General features: G+C 34.8%; 1 protein-coding gene across 2 annotated transcripts; it reads left to right on the top strand.

The window, feature by feature from the left end:
• Positions 1-19,454: 19,454 nt before the first annotated feature.
• Positions 19,455-23,265, top strand: LOC135679182 (alpha-humulene synthase-like). 2 transcript variants are annotated; one of them, XM_065192663.1, is made up of 7 exons: positions 19,455-19,625; positions 19,789-20,047; positions 20,823-21,195; positions 21,376-21,594; positions 21,793-21,928; positions 22,129-22,377; positions 22,854-23,265. In XM_065192663.1, exons 1-7 carry the CDS (start codon positions 19,497-19,499, stop codon positions 23,145-23,147), a joined length of 1,659 nt encoding a protein of 552 aa, XP_065048735.1. In that variant the 5' UTR covers positions 19,455-19,496; the 3' UTR covers positions 23,148-23,265. The 2 variants fall into 2 exon arrangements, with proteins under 2 accessions (XP_065048735.1, XP_065048736.1); XM_065192664.1 differs by having other exon boundaries at positions 22,129-22,221.
• Positions 23,266-27,197: the final 3,932 nt, after the last annotated feature.

Consider the following 27,197-nt stretch of genomic DNA (forward strand, 5'->3'; position numbering starts at 1 on the left):
ATTTGGTAAACAAGAAAAATCTGATTGCACGTTTCTTTTTTTTATCTACTCTACTAATTCGAAGTCGTGCTATACTTCTAAGTGTTTTTTGCCTTCTTATTTCTTACGCAACGTCACCGTTTCCTCATCTTGATCATAGATGAAAGGTTTATCAAGATCCTATCTCGAGGAAAACAAATGGGCTTTCAAACATTATGTGCCAAACTTAGAAGAACATATGCAAATCTCGCTCATCAGTTCAGCCTATCCTTTGCTTGTTTGTGCTTCTTTTGTTGGAATGGGGGAAGTAGCAACCTGCACCTGTGACTAGCATCTCTAACCAAAAACCTCGTACCACCCTTCCCCCTTTAATCATAAGGGTCGTTGTTTGATATACCTTTTACTTGAAGCCTGCATTTCTTATAACACTTATTCTGAGCATTACTTTAGTTCAAAGTTAATTCAAATTGGTACTTGGAATAAAAATAAAATCAGTGATACGTATGGTGCTATTATGTATGAGCAAATATCTAAGATTGGTATTCCTAAAATGCTGCATTTGGAAACTTGGCACTAATAAACGATCGACCACTAGAACAACATACTTTTTTCTTAGAGACCAGTATTTTCCCCGTTGAATGAGAGGACCGGGCGAGCCCTTCAAGTTTCAAAGTCATTATATGATTTTGACTATGTTGTGATTGAGGAATTGCTCAGCCACATCCGGGAGCACTACAGTATCCCAAGTGATAGGATCGTAGAGTTTGTAACAACTGAAATTCTCTGGATAACCTAACAAAATATATTTTTGACTTTTATCTTCTAATTTTGTTCTCTTTTCTTCTGGTATCTTAGCAAATGCAATACTTCCAAAAATTCTCAAATGATCAACTCTTGATTTTTATAAGCTTCATTCTTTTTTTGGTGTAATATTATTAATTTGCTTTGTCGGAAACCTGTTAAGCAAATAAACTACACAAGCAATAGCATCTCCCTAAAATTCTTTAGGAATTTTTCTTTCCTTTAACATGCATCAGACCATATTAAGGATAGTCCTATTTTTTCTTTCTAAGACACCATTCTGTTGAGGTGTGTATGGCATGGTGAATTGATGTAGAATTCCATTATTTCTACAAAAATTTTAAATTCATTTGATATATATTCACTACCCCTATCTGTTCTTAAACATTTAATTTTGTAATAACTTTATCTTTCAACCAAATCCTTAAATTTTTTGAATTTTCTTAAAACTTCTTTCTTTTATTTTAACATATAAACCTAAGTTTTGCCACTATGATCATCATTGAAGGCAAGAAAATATATGCTTCCTCCAAGTGATACTGGATTGATAGGGCCACAAATATCTAAGTGTACCGGATCAAGTCGATGCCATGCTCTTTTTGTTATTCTGACTTTAAAATGCTTTCTTTCTAGCTTACCCATGACACATACTTCATATAATTTTGATGGGCGATCAATTTTTGGCATTCATGTTATCATATTATACTTCTCTAGAAGTTTCAAAGCCTCAAAATTTTAGTGCGCGTATCTAAGATGCTAAATGTAGAAATATCCTCAATATCAGCTTTAAAATAATTTGATTGATCAAAAATACTTAAATGCAGAGGAAACATTCTATTCTTTGCCATTTTCACATGTGATATCAATATTTTATTCTTGTCATGAATTGAGAGAGCTATATCTTTCATCTCAATATCATAACCTTTTTTTAAATAATTGTCCTAAGCTTAAAATATTATTTTTCATATCAGGAATATAATAAACATCTGAAATATATAATTCTTTGCTATTATTAAGTTCAAGGAGAATTTTACTTTTGCCTCTTACTGGTCTTTGAGATAAATCACAAAATGTAATGTTCCCGGAATAACTTGTATTCATTTTTTAAAATAGCTCTTTGTTGCAACACATATGATTTAAGGCTCTTATATCTAGATACCATGTCAAAGACTGATCATCTTTCAAATTATCATAACTCATTAGCAAAACTTGATTTTCATTCTTTTTTTTATTTCTCAAAAAAATTTGCCTTATCACCTTGATTGTTAAGATTATAATAACATTCATAAGAATAATGTTCATACCTTTTGTAAATATAGCATTGTATTTCAGACCTTTTAGAGTTTCTGTCACGTCCATGACGTTGACCACATCACATCCTCAACCATAACCTCGGCCTCTTTAGCTAGAATTTTCTCCAACATTTTCATTGTTTGGAGATTCTTGATTGGTGTGATTTCTGCCTCCTCTTCCTCTTTGAGAATTTGATTCATGAACTTGAAGGGAACCCATAAGTTATTGTTGAATCTCGGATTTTGATGATAAAATCAATTGATGGGTTAATTGATCTAATCCATATTATTAAGTTAAGTGTGCAGGATTAACTACGATAGCCAGAAAACACAAAGCAAGAATACCAGAGTCAAGTTTGATGGACATTTAAGAGTCCGAAGAATCGTCGGAGATGCTGCCGGAACCAACCGAGAAGAAATTGGGAACTTGTCGGAAGTTTCGGAAGTTCGCTGAAGAGATCGTCGGAGGTTCACGGAGATCACCGAGAAGGCTCGGCTACTCGTTAAAGTCATCACAAGATCGGGAGGTCACTAGGACTACGTCGGAAGAAGTTCGTCGGAAAGCTCGCCGGAACAAGACTCGACGTTCGCGGTTGAAAACTTGCTTAGGATGTTTTTAGTTATGTAGTTCACTTGTAATTAGGATTAGGAATAAGTGATAATCATATATCCTAGTTAGGGGCCAACTGGGCCCAAAATTAGATTTGGTTTAGGCTAAATTTAAGCCCAACCAGTGAACCGGAGAGCCAGGCGATGGCACCTCCCAACACCCGAGAGCTGGGCGGTGGCACCGCCAGTCAACTGTCAGTGTCAGAAACTGACAGGCGGTGGCACCGCCAATAACAGGCGGTGGCATCGCCAGCATCGGGAACCAAAGAGGATTCAAATTTTGGAGCCCAAATTTGAATCCTCTTGAGGCCTATAAATACCCCTCAAATCTCAACTGAGATTATAACTTTTTGAGAAGTAATTGATTGAGAGAAAGGTCTTAGAAAGTCTTAGCAAGCCTTGTTTTTCAATTTGCTAGAGTGTTCACCTCCTTCTTTCTTACTGAAAATTTGTAAGAGATTGAACTGCTTGTAAAAGGTTGTAAGAGGGGTGTTTGCCCTTCCATTTCAAGAGATTTGCTAGTGGAAGGTGGGAGCCTCATCGAAGAGGGGCCTCGCAAGTGGATGTAGGTCATTTGACCGAACCACTTTAAAATCGGCGTAATCTCTGGTTTGCATTTCATTACTGCTATTTACATTACTGCAAACCTTCTTACTTGCCTTATTTCCTCATTACCTTTGCTGCACAACTTTGCGAATATGCTTTCAAGTTAAGTACTTCCGAGTTTGATTTTTATCGTACGAAAGATTTGTCAAAATCGACGTTTTAATCCGCTACACTAATTCACCCTCCCCTCTTAGTGCCGCTCCGATCCTAACAATTGGTATCAGAGCTAGGCTCACTCTCATACTTGGTTTGATACCCAAGAGAGATGGCTTACTTCGGCATACATGAGGGTCATTCTATCACACGTCCACCCTTGTTTAATGGGTCGGATTATACTTATTGGAAGACTCGTATGAGGATCTTCCTCATTTCCATGGATTTTGAGCTTTGGACTATTGTTGAAAATGGATTTCAAAAATCTTCTCTTCCGATGAGCGAATGGAATGAATCGGAGAAGAAGGTTTTTGCTTTAAACGCAAAGGCTATGAATGGCTTGTTTTGTGCATTAGACAAAAATGAATTTAATCGTGTTTCAATTTGTGATTCGGCTTTTGATATTTGGAGAACTCTTGAGGTCACTCATGAAGGCACTAGCCGAGTGAAAGAGTCCAAAATCAACATCCTTGTGCACTCTTACGAACTTTTCCGAATGAAACCAAGTGAGTCCATCGGAGACATGTACACCCGGTTTACGGATGTCATCAATGGACTCAAAGCTCGTGGTAAAGATTTTACTAACTTTGAACTAGTAACTAAAATCCTAAGACCCCTCCTTAAAAGTTGGGATCCAAAAGTTACGGCTATTCAAGAGGCTAAAGACCTTAAAACATTCCCTCTTGAAGAACTTATTGGGTCTCTAATGACCTACGAAATGACATGTCAAGCTCATGACGAGCTCGAGAACCCCCTTCCAAAGAACAGGAAGGATATGGTACTCACATCACAAGAAGACCACTTGAAAGGAACATCAAGTGATGAGGACAGTGACAATGACATTGCACTTTTGACTCAAAAATTTAAAAAATATTTAAGAAAGAATAAATTTAAAAATAATACAAAAAATAAATTTGAATACAAGAAGGACCAAGTGATTTGCTATGAGTGCAAAAAACCCGGACACTATAAGAACGATTGTCCTCAAGCCAAAAAGAGAACATCAAAGAAGAAGGCGCTCAAGGCAACGTGGGATGATTCAAGCGCGTCCGAAGAAGAGGAGTCCAACACCGAGCAAGTTGCTCATTACGCCCTAATGGCCATCGGAGAAGAGGTAACTGATTTAATTGATGTAGATTTACCTTACCATGAATTATTAAATGCTTTCCATGAGTTATTTGATGAATGTAAGACAATTAGTAGAAAATATAAATTGCTAAAAAAGGAGCATGATAGTCTCACTTGTGATATCGATAAATTAAAAACTGAATATCATGATAATTTAGCTCCATGTATAAAATTCCATGATCTAGAATCTCTCCAAAAGGAGAACTTGCTACTTAAGGACACCTTGAAGAAATTCGAGGTTGGTAGCAAATCTTTGAACATGATCCTTACAAATAAGGGTCACGTTCCTAAAAGAAGTGGAATCAGATTTGTGAGAAGTCCTCACCAAAATCCAACCACCTTCATTAAAGGCCCCTGTCTTACATGTTCGGCACCAAAGCAATTGCAACTTTTGTTGCAAATATGGACATAAAACTTATAAATGTCCATTCAAGAAAATTAGTCCGAACAAACTAATTTGGGTTCCTAATCAATTCTATGCAATATGATGAACAAGTTAAATTAATTTTTAAGGCACCCAAAAGAAAATGGGTACCTAAAAATAATCCCTTCTTGTAGAAACATACACCATCACAAGCTAGGAGCAAGAGATGGTATCTAGATAGTGGATGCTCAAGACATATGACTGGAGATCCATATCATTTCTCTATGCTCACTAGTAAAGAAGAAGGGTACGTCACCTTCGGAGACAACAACCAAGGCAAAATCATTAGCAAGGGAACCATAAGTAACAAATTAAAATTTTCTATTGATGATGTCTTACTAGTTGATGGATTGAAACATAATCTCTTGAGTGTTAGTCAATTATGCGATAAAGGTTATATCGTTATATTTGAATCAAATGTGTATTATTGAAAAACCAAACCATAACATAACTATGATTGCATTAAAACAAAATAATGTCTACACCATCAACCTTGATGAACTGAGTAATGAAATGTGCTTCTTCGCTTTAAATGATGATGCTTGGCTTTGGCATAGGAGACTAGGCCATGCAAGCATGAAACTAATATCTAAGATCTCATCTAGAGAATTAGTATGAGGAATTCCAAATATAAAGTTTATTAAGGACAAAGTATGTGATGCATGTCAACTAGGTAAACAAATAAAAACTAGTTTCAAACCAAAAACTCAAATTAGCACCACTAGACCTTTACAATTGATTCATTTGGATTTATTTGGACCAATTGACACGATAAGTCTAGGAGGAAGCAAATATGCATTTGTAATTGTGGATGACTATACTAGATACACTTGGACTTATTTCTTAGCTCACAAAAGTGATTGTTTCAAGTGTTTCTCTAAGTTTTGTAAACTCACTCAAAACGAAAAAGGTTTCATGATTTCATCAATTCGGAGTGATCACGGTGGTGAATTTCAAAACCGTGACTTTCAAAATTTTTGTGAAGTTAATGGATACAATCACAACTTCTCCACTCCGAGGAATCCCCAACAAAATGGAGTAGTTGAAAGAAAAAATAGAAACTTATAAGAAATGGCAAGAACGATGTTAAATGAACATAGTCTACCTAAGTATTTTTGGGCCGAAGCCGTGAATACGGCTTGCTACATCATGAATAGGGTCCTAATAAGACCATCCCTATCAAAATCTCCCTATGAATTATGGAATAATAAAAAACTAAATATTTCCTATTTTAAAGTTTTCGGTTGTAAATGCTTTATTTTGAATGAAAGGGATGCCTTAGAAAAATTTGATGCTAAATCTGATGAATGCATCTTTCTTGGTTACTCTTCCGTTTCTAAGGCTTTTCGGGTTTTTAACAAAAGAACCTTAGTAATAGAAGAGTCTATTCATGTAGATTTTAATTAAATTTCTAATTTAAAGAAAAATGATTTTGATGATGATCTAGGTTTTGATAATTTGAATTTAAATGAACCCCCTCCTCAAAATAGCAACTTGGATGCACCTTCTTCCGAAATTTCCTTACCCAAGGAGTGGAAGTATATAGATCCTCATCCAAAGGAGCTAATTATAGGAGATATATCAAAAGGGGTTCAAACTCGTTCCTCTTTCAAGAATTTTTGTGCTAATGCCGCCTTCCTTTCTCAAATCGAACCTAAATGCATTGACGAGGCCATGAAAGATGATTTTTGGGTTATTGCAATACAAGAGGAATTGAATCAATTTGAGAGGAATAAAGTATGGAAGCTTGTTCCTAGACCTAGTGACCATTTAGTCATTGGTACTAAATGGGTCTTTAGAAACAAGCAAGACGAAAATGGTATCGTGGTTAGAAACAAGGCTAGAATAGTGGCCAAAGGTTTCAACCAAGAAGAAGGTATCGATTACGAAGAAACCTTCGCTCCCGTGGCTCGATTAGAAGCCATAAGGATGCTCCTTGCCTATGCTAGTAGTAATAATTTTAAACTATTTCAAATGGATGTCAAAAGTGCTTTCTTGAATGGTTTTATTTCCGAAGAAGTATATGTCGAACAACCTCCCGGATTTGAAAATTCTCTTCTTTCTAATCATGTATTCAAATTGACTAAGGCTCTCTATGACTTGAAACAAGCTCCTAGAGCTTGGTATGAAAGGCTTAGTTCCTTTCTTATTTTAAATAATTTTACCAAAGGCAAGATTGATACTACATTGTTTATTAAACATTTTGAAAATAATTTTCTTATTGTGCAAATTTATGTTGATGATATTATTTTTGGGTCTTCGGATGAATCACTATGTGAATCATTTGCCAAATGTATGAGTCATGAAATTGAAATGAGTTTAATGGATGAATTAACTTTCTTTTTAGGATTACAAATCAAACAACTTAGTGATGGTATATTTCTTAACCAATCTAAATATACATTAGAATTGTTAAAACGATTTAACATGGATAATTCAAAAGCAATAAACACCTCTATGAGTACTGCGACTGAGTTAGATATTGATGAAAGTAGTGAAAATTTCGATCAAAAAATATATAGGGGAATGATAGATAGTCTACTCTACCTCACCGCGACTAGACCGGATATTATATTTAGTGTAGGACTTTGCGCTAGGTTTCAATCTAATCCTAAATTATCTCATCTTAAGAGTGTTAAAAGAATATTTAGGTATCTTAAAGGAACTCCAAATTTAGCATTGTGATATCTAAAATCTAAAAAATTCGATTTAATAGCTTATGCAGAAGTCGATTTTGGCAGATGCAGGATAAATAGAAAAAGTACATCCGGAACATGCTAATTCTTAGGACATGCACTTGTTTCTTGGACTTCCAAGAAACAAAATTCAGTTGCACTATCTACGGCGGAAGCTGAATACATTGCTGCAAGTGCATGCTGTGCACAAGTTATTTGGATGAAAAATACATTAGAAGACTATGGAATTCACTTCAAAAGCGTTCCCATAAAATGTGATAATACTAGTGCCATATGTCTTACCAAAAATCCAATTCAGCACTCTAGAACTAAGCATATCGATATTAGGCATCATTTCATACGCGATCATGTCCTTAACAATAATGTTGTTCTAGAATTCATTGACACAAAGCATCAATTCGCAGATATATTTACAAAAGCTTTGAATGAAGACCAATTTGAATTCATCAGAAGGGAATTGGGTATGTTAAATTGTCTCTAAGAATAAACTTGTTTGAATGGATTTTCCGTAAAGTTTTTCATCCTCTCTCCGTTCCACGGTGAATTTGATCCTTCTCTTTCGATTCTAAATGACACGTTAAATTACTTTATCCTATCTTGAGTCAAACACCGCTCCCATCTGATCATGATTAATGATTTTATGATATTTTGTGAATCTCAAAATTGATTTTGATGGCTTGATTATGAGTTTCAAGTTGACGATTTGAATGAGTTTGTATTCGAATTATGATCTTGACTTATTGGAGTTATTACTTGAATTTTTTTTTATCACAATCTCTTCCTTGTACACCTACAATTTTTGCTATAGAAAGAAGAGATTTGATAAAATGGATGAATGCTGAATTTTCTTTTAAGTTGAACTCTGCGTAAATATTTTAGCATACTTAATTTTGAATGATAAATTCTTGTATGATCAATTCTGGATTCCTAATGTTATAATCACAAATTATATGCTTCAAGTCTCATTCCCTTTTTGTTGATGATAAAGGGAGAGAAGTGATGACTAAGTGATGACTTATACCACATCGATAGCATGGCTTAATGAATGAAAATGTCTTATGCACATCGATAACATGACTTATATGAATTACAAAAGCATGTGTGAATGTCTTATATGCCTTGCAAAATCCTTGAGAATATCGCAAGATTGATTGATCATATTGAAAGCATCTCTTACATTTATATCATGAAATTCATGTTGAAAATCTTTATCTCCTGTCGTAGTAAAAATTGTCTCTTATCATTCGACTTGAAAATGATTTTCATCGAAGTTTCGTATTAACTTATGCTTAGTGAGAATAACGATAAGTTCTACGGTTAGAACTTATCGGTTTATGCTTGAATTCAATGGGATGGAATTCAAGCGTTTTTTATCTTCTCCTAATATGGCATATAGATAGGGGGAGTTATGTTTAACTCCGTCATCAATTGATTATCATCATCAAAAAGGGGGAGATTGTTGAATCTCGGATTTTGATGATAAAATCAATTGATGGGTTAATTGATCTAATCCATATTATTGAGTTAAGTGTGCAGGATTAACTACGATAGCCAGAAAACACAAAGCAAGAATACCGGAGTCAAGTTCGATAAACGTTTAAGAGTCCGAAGAATTGTCAGAGATGCTGCCGGAACCAACCGAGAAGAAATCGAGAACCTGTCGGAAGTTTCGGAAGTTTGCCAAAGAGATCGTCGGAGGTTCACGGAGATCACCGAGAAGGCTCGGCTACTCGTTAAAGTCATCACAAGATCAGGAGCTCGTTGGGAGTCCGTCGGAAGAAGTTCGTCGGAAAGCTCGCCAGAACAAGACTCGATGTTCGCGGTTGAAAACTTGCTTAGGATGTTTTTAGTTATGTAGTTCACTTGTAATTAGGATTAGGATTAAGAGATAATCCTATATCCTAGTTATGGGCCAATTGGGCCCAAAATTAGATTTGGTTTGGGCTAAATTTAAGCCCAACCAGTGAACCGGAGAGCTAGGCGGTGGCACCGCCAGTCAACTGTCAGTGTCAGAAATTGACAGGCGGTGGCACCGCCAGCATCGGGAACCAAAGAGGATTCAAATTTTGAAGCCCAAATTTGAATCTTCTTAAGGCCTATAAATACCCCTCAAATCTCAACTGAGATTACAACTTTTTGAGAAGCAATTGATTGAGAGAAAGGTCTTAGAAAGTCTTAGCAAGTCTTGTTTTTCAATTTGCTAGAGTGTTCACCTCCTTTTTTCTTATTGAAAATTTGTAAGAGGTTGAACTGCTTGTAAAAGGTTGTAAGAGGGGTGTTTGCCCTTCCATTTCAAGAGATTTGCTAGTGGAAGGTGGGAGCCTCATCGAAGAGGGGCCTCGCAAGTGGATGTAGGTCATTTGACCGAACCACTTTAAAATCGGCGTAATCTCTAGTTTGCATTTCATTACTGCTATTTACATTACTGCAAACCTTCTTACTTGCCTTATTTCCTCATTACCTTTGCTGCACAACTTTGTGAATACGCTTTCAAGTTAAGCACTTCCGAGTTTGATTTTTATCGTACGAAAGATTTGTCAAAACCGACGTTTTAATCCGCTGCACTAATTCACCCCCCCCTCTTAGTGTCACTCCGATCCTAACACTTCTAAAGATATTTTTTCCAAATCTTTAGATTCTTCAATCGCAACAGCAATAAAATCAAATTTTGGATCTAGAGATCTCAGTATTATTTCTATTACTCTCTGATTATTTATGTGTTTACCATTTCATCTCATTTGATGAACAATTGAAATGACTTTTGAGAAGTAATCAAAAATAGTTTCATAAGTACCTTGTTGTAATTTTTTAAACTCGGCGCGTAAAACTTGTAAACGAAGTTTCTTTACCTTATCAACACCACCGAATGCTTTTTGAAACATTTCCCAAGCCTTCTTTGAAGTATTTGTTGGAGCGATGATCTCGAACATTGTATCATCAAGCCCTTGGTAAATTGTGAGTAAAGTTTTTTTCTCCTTCTTCCTTCTTTTTTTGAGTTGTTTTCTTTCTTCTGCATTCATTGCTCCTTCTTTTGCTGGATTTGGTTTAGCAAATTCATCTTCTATAAACTCTCATACATCTTGGGAGCCTAGAAGAACCTTCATTTGGATGCACTATAAGTCATAATTTTCTTTTGTTAATATGGAGATCTGGAGTTAAATGGTATTTGAGAAAGAGGTAATAGCTTAACCTATACTCTAATACCAAATGTTGATCTTGATAGGAAGAAGGGATAGAGTTATCAAACCAAGGAAGAGTAGGACAAGCTTCAATGTAGGTTTTACTTTTTCATATTATCTTCAGTTTGTTATAAAGCAGTTTGATTTGAAAAGACCACAGAAGCTGTTAGGTTACGTGTTTTAGATCTATCTTTGAATTTGACAGTAACATTATAGTTAGTGGGTTGCATGAAGGTGCTTGTTTGGCTTGTTCCTTTTCACATTGCTTCGTAATTTATTATTATTTTGGATATAGATCTTTCTTAACCTAGTTATTATATTTTTAAATTATATTAAATCAAAATCCTGCGATTACAGCAGTCATCCTGAACAGCCTTTCCCTTTTCAATTCTAAATTCCCTTGCCAAAACGATAATTCCCTATTTAGTTTCTCAAAATTTGTGGATCCATGGACGACCATATTACCTTTTGAAAAATATGGATAATATAAAAATCATCAAACGAGGGCAATAAGCTGAAAATATTTCTGATTATATTAAGTATTGAGTCATCATTGTTGAATTTTTACGAACCCATAATGGGTCTTTCCCGTCGACAGCTATAAGTGAAACCCCTCGAGACTCACCTTACCAATTCAATCAAAATGCGATGAAACTTATTACGTAACCTCCAAATCCTCCATCGCAGAGAGAGAGAGAGAGAGAGAGAGAGAGAGAGAGAGAGAGCAACCATAACTTACATTCTCTTACATGAATACCATAAAAACATTTTTAGAAAAATTGTGAAACTATACAAAAGAACCTGCAATGCTTGTAAAAATATCCAATGTTTAAGTTTACATAGTCATAAAAAAAAAAATAGAATCAATAGAAGTCAAACGACTGGCTATTTTTTATCTTGTTTCATGAAATTTGCAACGTGAGCAATCTATGGAGAATGTTGCCTCCATGGTGGAAAGCTATATGAAAGAGTATGGAACAAGCATGCCTGTGGCATGCGAGAAGCTTCAAAACTTGGTTGAAAACGCATGGAACTGAACCAAGAGTGCCTTAAGTCGACTGTATTCCCCTGCCATTACTTGAAAGGTTAATCAATTAACCATCAATGATTGGAACTATATACCAAGTTCATGTTCACGGATAGACCAACTATATTGGTTATACCAAGGATAATATATCTTTAATACTCGTTAATCTTATTCCGATTTGATCATGTTATCATTATATGGCCAAAATATATGTTACCTTAGGTTTTGATATTTTTGACATGTTTTTATGAGTGTGTGCACATAAGTATGGGCATGCTCGTGTACATGCAGCATATTCATGTGTACTCTATGTATATGCATGCATGCGTGCATATAACAATATATAACATGTGTTCCTAGTTATTATGAAGAACAGTTCTCTGTATTTTGGGTGTGAAAATATACAAAATATATTTGTAATTTTTACAAAGATAGATTTTTGTATTTTGAAACCTAAACTACTAATCTTGGTGTCCCATGTACAATTAATCACTTTAAGAGAGAGTTGGAATGAGAAACGAAAGGAGAGAGACTTGTAAAAAAGAGACGTACAACTTCTTAATAATAAAGTCGAATATATTTCTTTCAACATTCTGATCATATATAAACAAAAAATGTTATCTAACTCCAATTGTATTTAGCTCGACTTTCTAGCAAAATATTCTATAGTCCTATAAAATTATTATATTATTTTTTTAATTTATCCCTATATAATACACATGATACAAGTGGCCTATGTTTTAGTTACATTTCTAAATTGCTGCCATAAATTGTATTTATAAGGTTATTATGATTCACTTTTCTACGACAAGATTGGACAACACGTCCAATGAGTCACACTCAGCTATGTGGAGCTGATCCAGCTGATGTGGATACAGATTAATTGAATTATGCAAGCAATGTGGATGATGGGATGGTTTATAATATTTTTTTATTTTTTTATAGAAATTAGATTGATGTGATCACGAGAGAAAGGAGACTCGATTGATGTGATTATAGGTACATTGATGTGATTATAGGTACATTGTCATTGTATTTTTTATTTGTACTTATGTGCACACACTCATAATCAATTAAACATCAATGTACCAAGTTCATGTTCATGAATAGACCAACTATTTTGGTTATACCAAGGATAATATATCTTTGATACTTGTTAATCTTATTCCGATTTGATCATGTTATCATTATATGGCCAAAATATATGTTACCTTAGATTTTTGATATTTTTGTCATGTTTTTACGAGTGTGTGCACAGAAGTATGGGCACGCTTGTGTATATGCGCATATTCATGTATGCGGCTATGTATATACATGCATGCGTGCATATAATGATATATAGCATGTGTTCCTAGTTATTATGAAGAAGAGTCCTTTGTATTTCGGGTGTGAAAATATACAAATTATATTTTGTAATTTTTACAAAGAAAGCTTTTTGTATCTTGGAACCTAAACCACTAATCTTGCTGCCCCATGTACAATTAATCAGAGAGAGAGTTGGAACGAGAAAGGGAAGGAGAGAGACTTGTCAAAAATAGAGACCTACAACTTCTCAATAATAAAGTCGAATATATTTTTCCATATTCTGATCATATATAAACAAAAAAATGTTATCTAACTCCAATTGTATTTAGCTCGACTTTCTAGCAAAATATTTTATAGCCCTATAAAATTATTATATTATTTTTTTAATTTATCCCTATATAATACACATGATACAAGTGGCCTATGTTTTATTTACATTTCTAAATTGCTGTCATAAATTGTATTTATAAGGTTATTATGATTCCTTTTTCTACGACAAGATTGGACAACACGTCCAATGAGTCACACTCAGCTATGTGGAGCTGATCTAGCTGATGTGGATATAGATTAATTGAATTATGCAAGCAATGTGGATGATGGGATGGTTTATGATATTTTTATTTATTTTTATATAGAAATTAGATTGATGTGATCACGAGAAAAAGGAGACTAGATTGATGTGATTGGATGCTATCCTTCTTGACAATCTCAACACGTCTCCAACCAATCTAAAGGACAATAATACAATAAATCACTTTCAATTAATACAATCATAGAAAAAATTAATGATGGGGAAGTAATATAATTGTTTTGCTTTGTAGTACAGAATATTAGATTGATGCCATTATAGAGTAAAAAAAACCAAAATCATAGTCTTTTATGTATGAGATTTAAATTACATGAGATGTGTAGTAAATAAAATTTTATATTAATTCTTGTTATGTTTTCTAAAATGGTATTAAAGTAAAATGGTTAATATATTTTTTATACTTGTTAATCATATTCCGATTTGATCATATTACCATTCTATGGCCAAAATATATGTTTGGCTATAGAATATCTTAGACTATATTACTTCTGCTATGTTTCTATGAGTATGCGCACGTGAGTATGGGCATGCACGTCTACATGCGCATATTCGTGCGTATGTCTATGTGTATACAAGCATGGGTTTATGTAACAATATATAACATGTGTTCAAGTTATTATGAAGAAGAGTCCTTTGTATTTTTGGATATGATAATATAAAAAATCTATTAGCAATTTTTACAAAAAAAACAAAGCATTTTGTATTTTGGAACCCAAACTGCTAATCTTGGTGCTCCTCGTACAATTAATCACTTTAAGGGAGAGTTGGAATGGAAAAGGGAAGGAGAGAGACGTACAACTTTTCATATATAAACCAAAAATGTTTTCTAAGTCCAATTTTATTTAACTCGATTTTGAAGAACAATATTTTATAGTGCTATGAAATTATTATATTATTTTTTAATTCATCCCTCTATAATACACATGATACAATTGGCTCATGCTTTAGTTATATTTCTAAATTGATACGATAAATTGTATTTGCAATATTATTATGGTTTGTTTTTCTACGACAAGATCGGCCAACACGTTCGATGAATCACATTAGATCTGATCCAACCGACATCGACATAGATTAAATGAATCATGCAGGCAATGTGGATGATGGGAAGGTTTTTATTTATTTTCTTCTACAGAAATTAGATTGATGTGATCGGACATACATTCTCATTCCAGATAAAGGTATCTAGATCCAATTGACTACTATCTTTTTTGTGGGAGCTTTTTAATAAACAGGTTAAGGTTAGATAAACTTCATTTGATCGAATCTAGTGATGAATAGAGACAGGTTTGTAACTATTCCTCGTTGTCTTTGAAGGATATGGCAACCTTGACAATCTCAATCCATTATCCAACGAATCCAAAGGAATAATTAATGACATATTATTGTTGTTCTTTATAGTATAAATATTAGACTGATGCTATTAGACAACCTTTCTTTTGGAGTCAAACAGAACTGAAATCATAATCTTTATATATGAGGTTTAAATTAAGTGGGATGGGTAGTAGGTAAAATTTTATATTAGCACTTGTTATATTTCTTTAACAAGTAAAAATTTTATGAATATATTATATAAGAAAACTATAAAAAAATTATAATTTATAGTTTTTAATTCCGTATGGCACCCTAAATTAGACCGGTCAATCCTCCTATTTAAATGGATAGTTCTCAAAATTAAATTAAATATCAGCCCAATTAGACCAATCTAAATTAAAATTAACAAAAGTTAAAAATTAATCAAAAATTGATTTTTTTTCTAAATTCGATCAAAATGAGATTGATCAAATCTACTTTTAGTCAATTAGTTAAAATATGGTCAAAATCAAATTTGATTAAAGAAGGTCAAATTAGTCAATTTTATAATTTAGGATATAAGTAAAAAATATTTAATTCGAAAGACAAAACTATAATTTTTCAGAATATGTAGTGAAAATATCTGATTTTTAAAGGGCAAAGCTGTTAAGGCTGAAATTAAAAGAATTTATAAAGGTAAAAATGTAATTTTAATGGATGAAACCATAATCGCTAAGGCATGTGGCCACCGAATGCATGGCATGTCCCTCGCCTGTAGCTATTGCGGTGCGCGACCATCCATCACCTACACATTGTCAGTCTAGATTCCCTTTGTGACGCCCATGTGCATGGTCATTCGCTCTTTACCAGCGGCCAACACTTTTCGATGATGCAATATAGCCATTGCTCGCCAATCATCATTCATAACCAATCCCTCGTCGATGTTCCTTTCCCTCGTGCACGACTATCATCACTATACGAGACTCATTGGTCACATATGTCCATGTCGACGGATGCCCCTTGGGACTCCAGCGTCCCATCAATATCGGCCATGTCCAGTACACGCCATCATAGTGGCATCATTATAATTATCGATCAAAAGTAGCACCCTGCCTTGTTATGCTATGACATGCAGTGACATCATGATCAGGGTATGTCGCCGAGGCTCTAATAGTAATTATAAGCATAAAAACTATAATTATGATATTATTATATAAAAAATTTTACTGTTAAAATTAAATATGACTATGGTTCATGAAACAAAGATGTGTGCATATAGGAATATTTTATGAGTGTTCTTAATCATACCTCTTGTTTAATATTATTTCATTTTTTTATTAAAAAAGTTTCTTTTTTAATTGCATTGTAATATTCTGTTTTTATCATTTTCTTGCTCCCCATCCTCACAGATCCTCTTCTTTTAAATACATGTCTTGAAACTCTTATAATATGTTTATTCTCATTTTCAATACCGAATGATATTTTTGTTTGAAAAAAAAGAGTGCCGATAGATGAGAGAAATTGATTGTATACAATTAAAGCACAAGATGGTGTCATAATGGAAGGATTAGCAATTCTTAAAGCCCTAAATATGCTTCTGCTAACATCGTCACCGACGTAAACAGCACAATATACACTCCCTGATTCCTAGATGGCATTGCCTTTTACATTGCTATCCTTTGTACGAAGCTGAAGGTTGTTAAGTTCAGCTTCATCCCTAACAATCACCATCTTGCATTTGTTTGGGGAGAACTCACGAGGTACTCTTCCTTTTGGAACGCTGTTGCAACAGCCCTGCCTAGCAGCTGGAACTCACTTTCTTAGGTGCTAATGCTTCTCATGTGAGGCTGCAGTTCCAGATAACTTCCAAGTCGTGGAGCTGATCATCCACCACAGAGAAGGGAATAAGCACAGCCACATGTTCGCCGGAAGGCTTGAAACACGAGGACAGACTCATCGGCCGACTGATGGAAAAGCTCTCCATGAAATAGATTGTGGCACGAGACGTCCCATCATGTCCGTGGGGTTCGGAACCTTCCATAAGAAGTCTTTAATATTTGGAGATCCCATCATAGATATGAATTCCAATAATTTTCTTCTAATATATATTAAGAAAATCCGCCAACATGTTGTTTTTGCCTATTCATTTAAGCATAATTGGATAGATTTTGGAAAGAAGTTTTTTTTTTTTTTTACTTTTGTCAAAAAGAATCTTTTATTTCTAGAATTTTTTAATAATATATATATGTTTAATATCTGGAATACTCTTAAGTTGATAGTCACCTACCAACAGATCGGTCAGAGCTGTTGACTGTGCTGCAATCAAAGCACAGAATACTGTAATAGCGGAAGGAATAGCAACTTGAAACCCTAAATTTTTTACAGCGCAGGAGGGCTTAAGCAAGATATGGATTCTGCAGTCTTTAATAATGCTACTCTTTGTCTGAGGCTGAAGGTTGTCGAGTTCATCTTCATCCCCCCACACAACTTAACACTTCTGCTCACAATCATCTTTATTTTGGGAAGGCTGATGCGACAGCCTTGCCTAGCAGCCGCAACACTCTTTCTTAAGTGCTAATGCATTCCCTTTGACAAACGATTGATGGATGACAAGGAGGAGCATAACCTCCACAAAGTGAACATGCTGTTGCCATGGGAATCCATAGTCCCTTGTGTTGGAATTCCTTATAAATTCCAACACAAGGGGACATGCTCTTGCCATCTGCCAGCTTTAGTTTTTTTTCCACATAAAAAGTGGAGACTATGGAGTTGCTGTCACTTGCTCCAGGTGATGAGGTTGTGGTTCGCAAGTCTGCAGGCTTTCATCCGAGCGTGTGTGGAGACAGCTTTATCATGTTATACCACTTGAGGATCTGATAACAAAATGTTCAATGAATAGTATATACGCAGCAGATTTAGATGATCTAATAGTACGTACACCCAGATTTAGATAATCTCCAATACGTTCAATGTACACAGCAGCTTAGCTGATAAAAACCTGACGATTAATAGTAAGGCCATGAAATCAAATCCCGCTTGCCAATGGTGAAAAAAAAAAAACTCTATTGGATCTACATTGCTTAGGTCATACATCCTTGGGTTTCGTAATGATGGCATAAATATATCATTATAGATTCGAATAATTCATAGATTTAAGTTTATCCCATGTCGGCCTCGCCAAGCATGTGAGAGCATCGACATGTGGGCAATCAACTTCCAAATCCTTTCATCTAAAAATCTCATGTGAACTTTTTTTTTTTTTGTATGTTAACATATTTATATCAAAGAGACGATCTCTCGTGCGCCTTCTTTGAAATTAGTCATTGCTGCTTTAGTACTATGCCGTGCAACCAACCACACACATCCACATGTGAGAAAAATATTTGAGAATTCTATTACTGAAACTTGATTACTCCGAACAAGATAATCTATAGATTCCTTGGTTATATCTTAATCTTAGCAACAAATCAAAATGATCTTAATATCTACTTTGATAGGTTTGGAATTCCTCACTCAGTCTTATGCTCAAAATTGGTCCCAAACACCTTCTCTAGCATGAACCCTTTTGTGTTTTAATTTTTCGTTATGTTATGTCATGTTATTTTTTTAATTAATTATTTTATATATCCTTGCATACGGTGCAATGTGATTGTAATTACATATTACAAATAACTATGTCAGGTAACAAAATCCTGACATTGAACATGGCAGTAGGTGTTGTGGCAGCATCTTTGTGAGAGGTAAGCCATCTTGAGATGTCACGAGGCACGAAGAGAAACTTACTTGGTGATTGATGCGAATAAAACGAGAATTATTTCGCTGAACTAATCAAATTGGAGGTTTCATGATTGAATAAAGATGAAGCATCCCAAAATGAACCAACTCATATGAGTGGATCGCTCCTACAAGAATATGTAGATAGGTTTTGAAAGAAATTTAACCCTTTAAAGTAAAAAAGAGTTCGATTAATACACACATGGAAAAAATGTTGAAAGTTAAACTAAAGTTTAGATAATATTATTTATAGTTTGAGAGTGAGTAGACTGATATGATAGTTAGACACTGTTTAGAGTTTATAATAAAACTTAAGTTAATATACGATTATATACATGATTTATAGTTTCTATTACGACAGTGAGAGCAAGGGTGATGGATGCAAAACTAATTATATCTCGTCTTTTTCCTATATTATTAGAAGCAAAACTAATTATAGGACGTCAATTAAAGATGATGGATAAGCTAAAACTTAAGGCAAGCCAATAAAAAAGGAGCGTACAGTCCCTGATGGCCCATTCGTTATCTTCTTTCTCATAAAACGTGACACTTACGAAACCAAACCAGATTCAAGACTCTATAAATTGCTACACGAGGCTGCAGACTCTCGCCATCCTCTCATCACTTGCATCTAGATCAGAATGGAGACCGTGATTTCGCAGCCACGCGTTCCAGGTGATGAAGTGGTGATTCGCAAGTCTGCAAGCTACCATCCCACCGTTTGGGGTGATTACTTTATCTTACAGGCCGAGTCCTCCCCCAGTACACAGGCATGTATATACACATATATCTCACTTATGTTCTAAGTTTTAGGCAAGAAACTCTCCGAGAACGAATGGTGTTAATGTTTCATTAACATGAAAAATGTGCGCTTGCTACTTTCTTTCGGTTTTGTTGGTTGAACAATTAATTGCTATGCTATGGAGGATGCAGGAGTGCGTTGCAAGGGTGCAAGAGAGAGCTGCAGAACTGATGGAGCAGGTAAGAAGCATGTTCAAGGACACTACCGACATCTTGCAAACTATGGACTTGGTCGATTCTATCCAGCTTCTTGGATTGAGTTATCACTTCGAGAAAGAAATAAGTGGAGCATTAAAACGAGTCCATGATGCTGATTTGAACTGTCATGGTCTCTACGAGACTGCTCTCCGGTTTCGACTGCTCAGACAAGAAGGGTATCATGTGACCCCTGGTAAAATGCTCTTACGTTTCCTTGGAGTAGATGTATTTGTATGTTTTATCTATAATTTTGTTTGCAAAAGTAATTTAATTTGTATTTTAGAAATGATGGAGGATTTTTGTTTTAAGAAGACAACTTAATCAACCCATCAAAAAAGAAGTCACTGAACAATCAATCCGATGGCTTCTAACAATATTAGCTGGTCAATTTGCTACATAATTTCTTCTCTGTACAAGAGTGACCTCACACTTCTCAAAACGTTTTGATCTCCTATAACAACTATATTAAAAAGATGTACTTTGTTCTCTCTCTCTCTCTCTCTCTCTCTTTATATATATATATATATATATATATATATATATATATATATATATATATCTGTGTGTGTATATATGTATATATATGTATATATAAAGTATATATATGTATATATGTACATATATATGTATATATATATGTATATATAAGTATATACATATATATAAATACATATAAATATATATATACATATATATATATATATACATATATATATACATACATATATATATATATATATATATATATTAATTCCAAAACAATACGATCTTCTTTAATCATCTTTCTTTTAATTCACTCGTAGACGTTGAAAGTACCAAAACTATTTTCTCCTGTAAAATAGACATAAAAATCACACACAAAAGTCATTGTATTGATTATCACGTAATCACTTAAAACGGTAAATTAATTTTGATAATATGACTGATTGTTTTTTTCTCAAAACAGAAAATCTTATGTATTTCTGTAGTTGTCTTTAACAAGTTCAAAGATGAGGGAGGGAGTTTCATGTCTACCTTGGGGAGTGATGTGAAAGGACTGTTAAGCTTGTACAACGCAGCCTACCTTGGGACTCATGGGGAGATCATTCTTGATGAAGCCATCTCTTTTACGAGGAATTACCTAGTGTCTTCATTAGCTGATCTTAAACCACCATTAAAAACGCAAGTGTCTCTTGACCTCGAGACACCTCTCTGTAGAAGAATGAGAAGGCTCTTGGCAAGAGATTACATCTCTATATACCAAGAGGATGCCACACGAGATGATGCCATCCTGGAGCTTGCAAAGTTGGACTTCAATTTGTTGCAATCTCTTCATCTCGAGGAGCTTGAGAACATCACCAAGTAAGCTCCTCCTCACTTTTGAATTCCCTGGAGCTATATTTCTTCTGGATTTTTATAAAGAAAAGAAGATATAATCAAGTTGCAAATGGAAACAAGCGAAGGCTAATTGCTGAGCTTGGTTTCTCCTCCCATCAAACATTAATTGATATGTAATCATTTTGATTTGTGAACGACTTGAAGGTGGTGGAATGATTTAGCCCCCTCAAAACATCTCAGTTTTGCTCGAGATCGATTGGTGGAATGCTACTTCTGGATCCTGGGAATATACTTTGAACCCTACTATTCTCGTGCACGAGAGATAACAACCAAAGTGATTGCCCTTATTTCAATTTTGGACGACATATATGATGTTTATAGCACATTGGAGGAGAGTCAACGACTAACTGAGGCAATTCAAAGGTTCGTAAATCTCATATCCATGGATAGATTACCTTTTACTATCATGGCTCAACAGATGATAACAAAAAGTGCCACTGATAATATCACATAAGAAAATAAAATATCGCATAATAGTTTTAGTTATTGTGTATAGCAAAATAACAACATGTATGTTTATGTTCTATTTTTCTAAAGATGGTGAAACTAATACATATGCAGGTGGGACGTGAAGATTGTTCATCAATTACCAGAGTACATGAAAGATTATTATCTAAAGCTAATGCACACCTTTAAAGAATTTGAAGATTTATTGGCTTCCAACGAGAAATATCGCATAACCTATCTAAAGGAAGCGGTGAGTGATGAGATTATAAGGTTCATCTTATTTTCACTTTTATTAATTTGCATTACATAAGTAATAAATGAATACACTAATGGCCAATGCAAAGAATAAGCGTTTGATATGCGACAGTATTGAACTTAGATTGTCCCACTTGTAGATGCTACTCATGCATTACAAACATTAAGGAATGGTTTTGTTTTACTTGGGTACAGATGAAAGATTTATCTGAAGCTTATTTTGAGGAATCCAAATGGAGAGATCAACATTACGTACCAACTTTGGACGAACATCTACATGTTTCCCTCGTAAGTTCAACATCTCCTATGCTCAAATGTGCTTTTTTTGTTGGAATGGGAGAAATAGCAACTAAGGAGGCATTTGAGTGGATTACTAGTTTCCCAAAGATTGTCCAAGCTTCTGCAATAATTGGTCGTATAATGAATGACATTGCTTCACATGAGGTATGGTCATAATATAATCTCGTGTGTTTTATATCATATAAACATTTTTCATAGTAAATTTTGCACTGATTTCTATCGTAGTAGAAATATGATAACACAAAAAAAAGAAAAAGAAAATAACATACATTCTCCAATTAGATGAGATGGACCATAATTGAGGTTTAATAGGTAATCTCCAAAGATTGTCTTCAATATTCCTTGTATTTATCACCTCAAAAGCATTTCTTGTGTCACTCAATTGCATTATCAAAGTTTTTCTGAACTTACATGATTTTACATTAAGAAATCTAGTACAAACAAAAAAATTCCCGTTCGTAAGCTTCCACATCTGTAGATTCCCAAATTCCCTTCATCTACACCTTATTATTGATAATAGTCTATCAATTTGTTTTAATATATGAACATGTAAATCCTGAAACGATCCCTTAGAATTCAGTTTGTAGATCATTAATCCTCTTCTTTTATGAAATTTGCAGTTGGAACAAACTAGGGAACATGTTGCCTCCACAGTCCAATGCTACATGAAAGAGTACGGAACAGATGTGCATGTGGCATGTAAGAAACTCCAAGGTCTAGTTGACGATGCATGGAAGGAGATAAACGAAGAGTGCCTCAATACGACTGCATTCTCCATTGCTTTACTTGAAAGGATTATTAATTATTCACGAATGGCAGAAATTACTTATAAGTACATCGATGGATACACCAACTCCTCTACGAAGACGAAGGAATATATCTCTTTGTTACTTGTACATCCTGTTCCACTTTGATTGTATGACGATGCTTGCTTCTTCTATGAATCCTTTATTCTGAAATATATGTAAGTCTTTGTAAATGAACGTGTATTGTACTATGCTTGCTTCTTCTATGAATCCTTTATTGTGAAAATATATTTAAGCCTTTGTAAATGAACGTGTATTGCAGTTTCAGTACCATGAAAAATCTCCCTTTTCTCGTCTATTGAAGGAGGAGTGTGATACAAGGATAAAAGAGAGAGCTGCGGAACTGATGGAGCAGATAAGAAGCATGTCCAAGGATCCTACTGACATCTTGCAAACTATGAATTTGGTCGATTCAATCCAGCTTCTTGGATTGGATTATCGCTTCGAGAAGGAAATAAGTGAAGCGTTAAACCATATCCATGATGCCCATATTGACGACCATGTTCTTTGCGACACTGCTCTCCGATTTCGATGGCTGAGACAACAAGGATATATATTATGTTTTATTGGGAAAAAACATGTTAAACATGTTAAACATGTCAACCAGCACAGCATAAACAATAGAGCAAATAATCAATCACATAGTGAGACCAAATATTTTAACGTGAAAAACTCAATGTGGAAAAAACCACGGGACCGTAGTCCACCTCAAACTTCCACTATCAATAGTAATGATAACAGATTTACAATCAATCTTCTCTAGAATAATCAGATGATCACAATAACATCAAAATCATAGATCTTGGCTCAAGAATAGTATATCTTCATCACATAGGGTGGATCTTCTCATAAAAGAATTCTATCTCACAAAGTGGATATAGTAAGAAAGTATCTCAGAGAGAGTAAAATGTAGATCAACACCATTAGGATTATAGAGTTTGCTGCGAGAATTCTCCACATAAAATTTGGGCTAAAACTGACAACGTTTGGCCACCGATCATCAAGCAGAAAACTCAAAAACTTTACTTTCTCTCTCCTCTTTTTCTCTACACGTCGTCGCACTAGACGTACACCTGCACACACGCGCACGTTGCACGATGCACTACTACCCTCACCTTTTGCCCCTTTTGCCCTTTCTTTCAATTAGTGATTTGGGCTCAATAGGCCCAATTGTCCAAGCCCACATATGGGTTAGACCCAACAATTCTCCCCCTCCAATTGTACTAAGCCCGCTCTTTGCCTACATGCTTCAAACTTCTCTTTAGGCAAAGACTTAGTCAACATATCTGAAACATTCTCATTGGTATGCACTTTTTCCAACTGTAATTCTTTCAACTCAAGCACATCAAGAATCCAGTGATATCTCACATCAATATGCTTGGATATAAAATGATATGTTGAATTCTTGGAGAGTTGAATGGCACTCTGACTGTCATAGTAAATAGTATATTCTTCCTGTTTCAAGCCCAATTCCTGTAGAAATTTTTTCATCCATAAAGCTTTCTTGCAGGCTTCAGTAATTGCTATGTATTCTGCTACTGTGGTTGATAGAGCAACACACTTCTATAACTTAGACTACTAAGAGACTGCTCCTCTTGCAAATGTCATCAAGAATTATGAAGTAGACTTCTTGGAATCAGTATCACCTGCCATGTTTGCATCTGTGTACCCTTCTAACACAGGTTCATCATTACCAAAACTTAAACATAACCTAGAAGTACCTCTTAGATATCTTAATTCCCATTTCACTGCTGTCCAATGTTCCTTTCCAGGATTTGAGAGAAATCGGCTGACAACTCCAACTGCATGAGCTATATCTGGCCTAATACAAATCATAGCATATATCAAACTGCCTACTGCAGATGAGTAAGGCACTCTGGACATTTCTTTTTTATCTTTCTCACTTGTAGGACATTGTTTCGAACTAAGCTTGAAATGACCTGGAGAACAAACTGCTTTGGCTTTACTTATGTTGAATATTTCAAGAACCTTTTCAATATAAGTCTCCTGAGATAGCCAAATCTGTCTTTTCTTCTTATCACAAAGAATCTTCATGCCAAGTATTTGTTTCATTGATCCCAAGTCTTTCATGGCAAAAGACTTACTTAGCTCTCTTTTAAGCTTTCCAATTTTTCCAACATCATGACCAACAATCAGCATATCATCAACATATAGCAGTAAAATAAAAAAATCATCATCTGAAAATTTCTTCATAAATACACAATGATCAGATGTGGTTCTATCATACCCTTGGCTTATCATAAATGAATCAAACTTCTTGTACCACTATTTAGGTGTCTGTTTGAGTCCATATAAGCTTTTCTTAAACTTACACACTAGATTTTCTTTTCCCTTGACTTTGAAACTTTTTGGTTGCTCCATGTAAATTTCTTCTTCTAAGTCACCATGAAGAAATGTTGTTTTTACATCAAGTTGCTCAACTTCTAAATTCAAGCGGGCAGCCAAACAAAGAACAACTCGGATAGAAGACATTTTCACAATTGGAGAAAATATTTCTTCAAAGTCAATACCTTTCTTCTGACTGAATCCTTTCACAACTAGTCGTGCCTTGTATCTTTGTTGTGAGATATTATTTTCAGTCTTCAATTTGTAAACCCACTTATTCTTAAGAGCTTTCTTCTCTTTAGGCAATCTTACTAAGTTATAGGTGTGGTTCTCAAGCAAGGATCTCATCTCTTCTTGCATGGCTTTAACCCACTCACTCTTATTCTCATGTAAAATAGCTTTTTGATAAGTTTCTAGCTCTCCCCCGTCAGTACGCATAACATACTCATGTGGAGGATATCTGGTAGAGGGTTGTCGCTCTCTAGTGGATCTTCTCAATAAAATCTCAATCGGTGGTGGAGGTGCATGTTCAGTTGGTTCAGCATCATCAACTGTAGGTGTATTATTACTGGTATTCTCATCACAATCTTCTTGTTCATCTCCCCCATGATCATCATGAACTACAGGTGAAGGAACTGGGCCCAAACTCCAAGGAATATAAACAGAGGTTTCTGGCTTCTCAATATTATCACCATCATCAAACAATTGGTCTTCAAGAAACACAACATCTCTACTTCTAATAATCTTCTTATTCACTGGATCCTATAATCTGTACCCAAACTCTTCATGACTATATCCTAAGAAGATACATGTTTTTGCCTTATTATCAAGCTTGGACCTCTCATCTTTGAGAATATGAACAAATGTTTTACACCCAAAGACTCTCAAATGGTTATAAGATATATCTTTTCCTCTCCATACTCTCTCTAGAACATCACCTTTCAGAGGAACTGATGGAGAAAGGTTTATCGGATCAACTGTAGTTCTCATAGCCTCCCCCAAAATGACTTTGGTAACTTGGCGTGGGAAAGCATACACCTAATCATTTTTTCAATGGTTCTGTTCATCCTTTCTGCCACACCGTTCTGTTGAGGAGTTTTAGGAATTGTTTTCTCAAACCTGATACCATGGAACCTACAATAATTCTCAAAATGATCCCTGTACTCGTCACCATTATCTGATCGAATACACTTTAGTTTTTTGCCAGTTTCTATTTCAACACTAACATAAAACTCCTTGAAAACATCGAGTACTTGGTCTTTAGATGTGAAAGCAAAAGCCCACACTTTTCTAGATTGGTCATCAATAAAAGTAACAAAATAAAGAGCACCTCCAAGAGTTCTAGTTTGCATAGTACAAACATCAGTATGAACTAAATCAATAACATCTGATCTTCTAGATGATGGATATGTCTGAAATGCAACTCTATGTGTTTTTCCAACTAAGCAATGATCACAAGATTTAAGAGATGTACCTTGCAACTCTGGTAAGAACTGCTTTCTAGCAAGAGTTTGAAGTCCCTTCTCGCTGATATGTCCAAGCCTCTTATGCCAAAGATCTATACTTTCACCTTTTTGAATTGCATTAATCTCTCCTTTGTATAGCTTAGCTTCCATGACATAAAAAGAGTTAAGTTTAATTCCTCTTGCCACAATCAGATAACCTTTAGTGAGTTTCCATTTGCTTTCACCAAAATAGTATGCAAAGTTATCATCATCAAGTCTACCTGTAGATATTAAGTTAAGACGAATATCTGGAACATGTCTTAAATCTTTGAGTATCAATTTGCTCCCAATACTGGTCTCCAAGCAA

Source organism: Musa acuminata, chromosome BXJ1-7 (genome assembly GCF_036884655.1).
Source record: "Musa acuminata AAA Group cultivar baxijiao chromosome BXJ1-7, Cavendish_Baxijiao_AAA, whole genome shotgun sequence".
Classification (NCBI taxonomy): Eukaryota; Viridiplantae; Streptophyta; class Magnoliopsida; order Zingiberales; family Musaceae; genus Musa; species Musa acuminata.